The following is an 8,015-nucleotide window of genomic DNA, read 5'->3' on the forward strand; positions in this document are numbered from 1 at the left end:
GAACATAAACAATCTCTTCCCAGCAGATGTAACGATTTGATAATAACAGTTAAAGTCTTAGTAAACCAGAAAGTCTTTATATCGGAAGTCTCAATGTTTTATCCTAAATACCTAGCTAACTAAAAACCTACAATAAGAATTTTCAAAATAAGTAATGAACTTTCTCAGCTCAAAAACACTACGCTCCCACCAAATCATCAGCTGAGCTTGTCCCACGAAGATCGGCACTCTTTTACAGGGAATATTCAAAGTTTTCATAACCAAAAACTCTCTCTCAGAAGGTCTTTACTGGAGCCAAGCAAAACAGGACCTTCCCACATGAGGAGAAAAATGAAAGGCAGTTTAGAATCCTGGTGGAGGTTTGAAGCTCTCAAATCCACCAATCAAGATTCAGCACCACCTCCACCATTTTGACTTGGGAACCTCTCATTCTGAAGAATAGTAGTTAAGAATAATAAGTATTAGAATAGACCTTGAACCCTATCACAACAACCAGATACTCTCCACTCTTTAATCAAAACCTGAACTCCTAATTGAAGTCAAACACACAAACTTCTCATTCAACCTAATCACCTATTACTAAACCCACCAGACATGCTTGCACCTATATCAAAGTAGTTTAAATGTCTCAGAACCTGATAGTGTGAAGTACTGTAGTATATTTTTGTGTGCTATTGATTGCCTCCTTTTAGTGAATGTTTTCTAACTGACTGTGTAATAAGTTAATAAGGGTTTTACCAAGAAACCATGAGTATAAGTGTCTATCTGAATTCTTGTAATTATAGACATCTGTGTAACACCCTTATAAGCTCACATTCCCTCTTGAGATAAGCCTGGCTACTCAGCTCGCTACCAAAAACTGTGTGGTACAGACTTATACCAAAGGTTGGTTTTGCTTACACCTGTAGTCCTAGTTGTGTGTAGTGGCCCCAGGGGGTACTGCATACAAACATTGCCTTACAGGGAGTGGATACAATGCGGACATGGCCTGAGTTTGGAGTCCCAGTTGGAGTATGACTGTAAGAGTAACACCTAGACAAGGTGTGTGGTGCGGAAAGCGTAATTACATGCTCTGGGAGATAGGAATAAGGGACAGTGACACACAAGATGGACAGGGTCATGGACCGTTGGAGTGTGTGCTGAGTGTGGGAGGGTAACAGGGATGGACCCTCACAAATATTTGACACAGGAGTCATTGCTATAGCTGCGGCGTGGTTGTGCACAGTGTTAAAAAATGCAATGTCACTCATGGCACACTGTGAGGCCTGCTGGTAGTCTTCATGGTTATCTGTAGCATGGAACCACCTACGTACATGTGTGAATGGACAATCTACACCTTGCACTGCATGATGTGTAACACGTGCTTCAGACACAAGCTCTTGTCTAGCAGAGCAGAGTCACTGACATCACCAATGCAGCTAAATAGATGGCACGTTGTGGTAGCATGTTGAAAATGTTGTTAATGTATTCTGGTGGGGGATGACTACTGTCACAATGCCATCTGCAACAGATGTATGAAACATGGGTTGTAGCCACTCAAGAGTATACTGGGCATGAGTCAGTATAGCATGAAATGGTTCAGCTGGGGCAGTCATTCAAATTCAGGCAGAAGCGCAACACAATCATACATCTTAGTTTTGTTTCCCTCCACATAATCAGGATGCACAAGCTTGGTCACTCACCGGACATGCACTCGTAATCTGGCAGGCCTCCCACACCTTGCACCTGATCCATATGAATTAACTTGCTCATAGCCTGTTCATGCAAGGTGAGATCCTCCTCCTTTGGTGACCCCCCTCCAGTTGCCCTAGCAGAGGTGAGGTTGCAACCCAGCTTGGACAAGGTATGATGGTTGAGGTCATTCCACTGCTTCATAACCTGAGAAGCAGTGCGCTTCTCATACCCTAAGCCTTTTATCTCATCCGTGATATGCTGCCAATGCACCATACGCTGAGCAGCTGTATGCATGTTCCCTGATTGCAAGCACATGTCATGGTGGTGATCCGCCACGTCGTCCACAAGGATCTGGAGTTTTTCATCATTGAAGTTCCTGTTCCTCAATGTGCCGGTGTCCTGTGCCGTGCCATGGGGTTGAGCCTCTTCCTGCAGTGCAGGCTTTGCCTTCTTGGCACGTGGTGCTGACCCCCTGTGTCTGGGACTACTCAGGACATCAGATGCTGGACCACTAGTGGCCTGGGCCATGGCATCACCCACTGATGCTGGGACAGCAGCTTTCACTGCACATCCCTTACCCTTCTGTGAGTCATGCACTCTCTGACTGCCCTATTCATCACCCATGCCTGGAACGGTCAAGTGATAGTTCCCTAACAGGTTTTTTGACACCCGGCTCACTCATGCTCAGGCTATGACATGCCTACCCATTGTTTGTGGATGTAGCACACATTGTTGGTATGTTTGCTTCTGTCGTGGGCACACATTCGGTCACTGTCCTTTGATGCCATGGCATTGTCGCATGGCCAGCAGGAACCAGTTTTACCAATCACTTGTCACATGTGTATGTTAGGGGATGATTACAGCCAGGAAGGGTGTGTGAGCAGATGCTACACTCATGGATGTATCGCCGGTGAATGCAGTTATTTGGATTGGCAGGATACATGTTGATGATGATAATCATGCTGCAGTCACACCACAAAGGTTCAGGTAAGCAACAGACAATCATTGCAGTAGTGATGTGTCACACTGTCAGGGTACTTACTACCTGTGGGGATTGTCACAGGTGAGGGGTGCTGGGGGGTTGTGTCCAGCCTGGAGGGAGCTGCCTGCAGTGGGGGAATTAGGTGAGGGGGCCTAGGAGAGGTGTCCCTTCTGGAGGAGGCAGCCTGCGGATGGTGTCAAAGGTGAGGAGGCCTGGGAGTGGTATCCCTTCTGGAGGGGGATGCCTGCAGGAGGTGTCACAGGTGAGGGGGCATGGGGCGGTGTCCCTTATGGAGGGGGCTGCCTGCAGGGGGTGTCACAGGTGAGGCGCCTGGGGGATGTCCCTTCTGGATGGGGCTGCCTGGAGGGGGTGTCAAAGGTGGAGGGCCTGGGGGTAGTGTCCAGTCTGGAGGGGGCTGCCTGCAGGGGGTGTCACAGGTTAGGGGGGCTGGGGGTGGTATCCCTTCTGGAGGGGGCTGCCTGCAGGGGTTGTCACAGGTGAGCCAGCCTGGGGGTGGTATCCCTTCTGGAGGGTTCTGCCTTTGGGTGGTGTCCCTTCTGGAGGGAGATGCCTGCACGGGGTGTCACAGGTGAGGGGTGGCTGGGGGTGGTGTCCTTTCTGGAGGGGGCTGCCTTCAGGGGATGTCACAGGTGAGGGGGTCTAGGGGTGGTGTATGTACTTCAGTGGTTCATGTGCAGTAGGGGGGTATGTGCACATGGTGGGTGCCGATGGTGTAGGGGGGATTCACGTTTTTGTAACAGTTGTAGCCTACACTTATGAGTGCGTGTGTGATTTTGGTGGGGTACGGGCTGGGCCTGTGAGAGAGGGCACGCATTTTATCTGGGGTGCACCCTGGGATTGCAAGGTGTTGTTGCATGATTTTGCTAGGGTACAGGCTGGGCTTGGGAGGGAGGTCACGCATTTTATCTGGGGTGCGGCCTGGGATTGCACGTTGTTGCGCCATTTCGTTGGTGTATGGACTGGGCTTGCGAGGAAGGACGCACATTTTATCTGGGGTGCAGCAGGGAATTGCCAGGTGTTGCCACGCGATTTTGCTGGGGTATGGCCTGGGCTTGCGTGGGAGGGTACATGTTTTATCTGGGGTGCAGCCTGGGAATGCTAGGCGTTGTTGCCTGATTTAGCTGGGGTGCTGGATGCTGGGCATGGGATGGTGCGGAGGCTTGCGCCGTGTTAGTCATTTCACTTGCTTTTTGGAGTGTGTGGAGGCGTGTTTGTGGCTTCCTCATGCAACTTGTTATTAAGTGCGCGACGGCTTGTAATGCCTCTTGAAATCCATGAATACGCGTGCCACGCACATTTTTATATGCGCCACAGCTCATGCAGGGTCCTTCTCGGCGCACAGCCGTTGCGCTATTTTTCCACCTGATTCCATGAATCTTGGTCTAAGTCTCAACATTAACATGTAAAAGTGCTACAAAAAATATAATATATACATTTTTATTAAAAGAAAAAACAAATACATTTGAACTAAAGTGTTTATCTGGGCAACTATTGGTTGATTCAAAATTAAGATTACATTTTTTGATTTTGTGTGCCCACAGTAGAAATATTAATGAATATTTGGCAAAATAATAATCTAGATAATCTATGTAACAAAGATATCTATAGGAGCAATAAATCTAAGAAACCTACGTTCTAATAATTCAGATTTTATACTTTGTTAAAACTAATAAAATATCAAGAGGCCAAAAATAATATTCAGCAACATATAAAGGTAGACAAATCTGGCAATAGTTTGTGTCTGCATCGTGAATATTGTTTAACAAAAACTCTCAGTTTAAATAAACACATGCCCTGTTCCATTCTCCAGTTTTGCACTGGGTATTTTAATGCAATCATGAAATGCTGATGTCTTGGTAATGCCTGTTTATCCTGGCAATCACTTGTGCGGTGTACCATAAAAAGTGGGCTTTCAAGGTAGCTGAGTTGCAATTTGTTTTTTATTTACTTAATAATAGGAAAATACATGTTGCATGAAACTTTAGCATCAGAATATATTGGATTGAGACATGATTTTGCCCATTACATATCTGCTTAATTGCTTCTTCACAGCTAGTTTAACCTCATTGTTCCTTAGACAGTAAATTAAGGGATTTAGAAGTGGGGTCACTACAGTATTGAAGACCCCAACACATTTATTGATATCCATGGGATATGCAAACCTTGGCCTCACATAGATGAAGATGACGGTGCCATACAGGATTACTACAACTGTGAGGTGCGATGCACATGTGGAGAAGGCTTTCTGCCTCCCCTTCTGGGATGGGATCCTGAGGATAGTGGACACAATTAGGACAAATGATATGATAGTCAACAGGAAGGAGGAAAGGATGATGTTGCAAGCAAAAAGGAATACCACAATTTCCACCATATGGGTGTCACTGCATGAGAGCTGTAGCAATGGTGATATATCACAGAAGAAATGATTGATGAGGTTGGGGCCACAAAAAGAGAGCTTAGATAACAAAATGATGAGAAAAAGAATTGACAAAAATGCCCCAAACCAGCAAGCAGCAGTAGTCTGCAGACAAACCTTCACATTCATGATAGCTGCATAACGTAAAGGGTTACATATAGCTATGTAGCGATCTACAGCCATCACCCCTAGAAGGAAGAACTCAGTCGAACCTAGAGAAAAGTAAAAATATATCTGTGCTAGGCAGCCAGCTAAAGAGATTCTAGTCTTTTGTAGGATATTTGCCAGCATCTTCGGTACAATTGTAGAGGTGTAAAATATCTCCAGGAAGGACAGATGAGAAAGCAGTAAGTACATTGGCGTGTGAAGACGTCGATCCAATCTGACCAAGATGATGATGGCAATGTTGGCTGTAAGAGTGAGAATGTAGGTCGACAGGATGATGAGGAAAAAAAAGATCCGGAGCTCAGGACCAAGGGGTAAGCCCAACAGCAGGAAATCGATCACATTTGTTTGATTGCCCATCCTTTACTTTTCCAACAGTGGAAACAGAAATACATCATTAATTCAAAACTTCGCAGTACAACAGGGAACTTTACAGAAACATGTGCAGGTGCCGGGTTTATAGCATATGTATTTTATTGTAAAAAGTCTTCAGAAATTAAGAAATAACCATGGCTACTAACTAAACCTCTTATTGATGGATATAAATTCCAGCTAACAGCACTTGGTCTAGACTATCGTATAACTCGACAATTGATTACATTTTCATATGTAATTCACTACTAAACTGTTGTATGGCTTTTTGGGAGTGTCCCTTTTGAAACAAGTAATCATGCCTTGCTGCAGATGGATATAAACCTAAAATGGAATAATAAGATCTCCGCTGCAACAATTTCCAATCGTTGGGTGAATTCTCAAAAAACAAATTATATGGGCCCCCAATGCTATCTCTAGATTCATCACCACACTCAGTGCGTCTTTCCACAACCGTTATGCTGATTCCAAGGAGTCTTTTAAACTAGGTGAAACAAGCTTAAAAGAATTGGATGAAATCCCACAACAAAAAAATCCATAACAAAATGATGCATACAAAATGTTAAAACCTTTGGATCCTTCTCAGATTAAATGCTTTTGAAAGATCATGAATCGGTCTGATGCTTTGCAACTCGCCCCCCAAGTAAATATAATATCTGACCAAGTCTGGAAGGCTCACTTTACTGGTCTATATGCTGCCTTAGCTACACTTAGGATTGCTGTCCTTACTTAGACTAATGTTAATATGTTGCTTGCCTTTGACGAGGATGAGATTTACTTGCTCCCCGTGCTCCAAGGCTGGATGGGTGTCCGATGACTATTTTCAAAGACAATCCATCCTTGTGGTATGGGCCCCTATTCAATCTATTTTCCTGCATTCTATCATCGACATCCTATCCAGGGTCTTGAGGATATCCGTTTTGGTGCCTGTATTCAAGCAGGGAGATAGCGATACCCATTCTAATTACAGATTGATAGCACTCCTTGATACAATAAGCAAGATCTGCTCTGAGATAAGTTTAAGAAACCTAAATAATTGGCTCATTCAACAACCCCAAGCTATCTGGTTTTAGAAAGGTTTTAGACTCTGCTGCAAAATTATTCCCCACATCCTCTCTATCTAGCATTTGTGGGTTTGACCCAAGCTTTCAATCACATTAATCGAGATATAATATGTAGCAAGCCAGTACACAAGTGTTTCTATGCACGAAGATCCACTCTGGTCTAAGATTTTCACTTTGGGTTGCCCTGCAGCGATTATTAACATATGAAGCTATTTACACACAGAAACATAAATGTGAGTGCAAGTTGTCTGATACAATACCTACCAATCGAGGCCTCCGGCAGTGGTGTGTATTAGTGCCTCTGCTCTTTTCATTTACATGTAGATGAATTAGGCATGCACCTTATGGCTGTAGCTCCTTTCCTCCTAGGTTGGGTCGTTGTAAAGAATGTTATTTGGTTTATGACAACCACATAGTTTTAATCAATCACAAAAACATAGGTCTTCAAAGATTGCTTGACTTTGGATCGGGAAATGAATTTGTCCAAGGCAAAAGTTCTAATTTGTAATCCAATTTGCAACAAACAGACTAAATTTAGATGGTACATATTCATAGCTCTCAAATGAATATAGTTGACAACTGGAAATATTTGTGAGCCAACATTCGAGGAAAAATGTCTTCAATATCTACAGACAGGGAACCTTTTAATAAATATGTGGCTATTGCCTCCCAAATGAAAAAAATATACATAAAATATAGGCGCTTTTCTATTCTACCTCTTATTATGGTTTATACAGGGAAAATGGTGCCCTATCTAACCTATGGAGGTGAAGTCTAATCAGCTAAGGTTGAATGGGATAAGGATGAAAGCAATCTTTGGAGATGATTTTAAACCTTCCTAGGAATGTACCTATCTCTATTATTCATTGTCAGTTAGGGCTAAACTCACTGCAACTTTACATTGATTGGGAATCCCTCCTTCTTTATACTAAGATTATAAATCCTTTGTCCACTTCGTGTTGTCAGAACTAATGTAAACACTGTCTTATACTGTGATAAATAACGAGGTTGATAACATCCAGAATTTACTTCTAAAGTTTGGTCACAGTTAAACTGATCTGGTCAAGGATCCCCTAGAAAAATACAAAGTAACCGAAAGCAGCTCGACTGGATCCATACTAGATCTTTAAAGACAAAAAAAAAAGTTGTTTATATTATCTCTCTTGGAAGATAAATGTACAGGAAACATCTGGTTCAACAGCAGATGGATGATGCATTTTCTAAGATTGAGGTTCAACCTGCACCGACTCAAGAAATGACTGCATCTAGAGCAAAGGTTCCTAAAATCTCAAATGCATATAGATTCTGTAGTGATGACTCA

The 8,015-nt window shown here is 43.5% G+C and overlaps 1 protein-coding gene across 1 annotated transcript; it reads right to left on the reverse strand.

Annotated features, from left to right (window-relative positions):
* Nucleotides 1-4,664: 4,664 nt before the first annotated feature.
* On the reverse strand, nucleotides 4,665-5,618 carry LOC138520327 (olfactory receptor 6M1-like). The gene has a single exon (XM_069632758.1). It carries the CDS (start codon nucleotides 5,616-5,618, stop codon nucleotides 4,665-4,667), a length of 954 nt encoding a protein of 317 aa, XP_069488859.1.
* Between the last annotated feature and the right edge of the window lie 2,397 nt (nucleotides 5,619-8,015).

Source organism: Ambystoma mexicanum, chromosome 13 (assembly GCF_040938575.1).
Source record: "Ambystoma mexicanum isolate Mex_15411 chromosome 13, UKY_AmexF1_1, whole genome shotgun sequence".
NCBI classification, from domain to species: Eukaryota; Metazoa; Chordata; class Amphibia; order Caudata; family Ambystomatidae; genus Ambystoma; species Ambystoma mexicanum.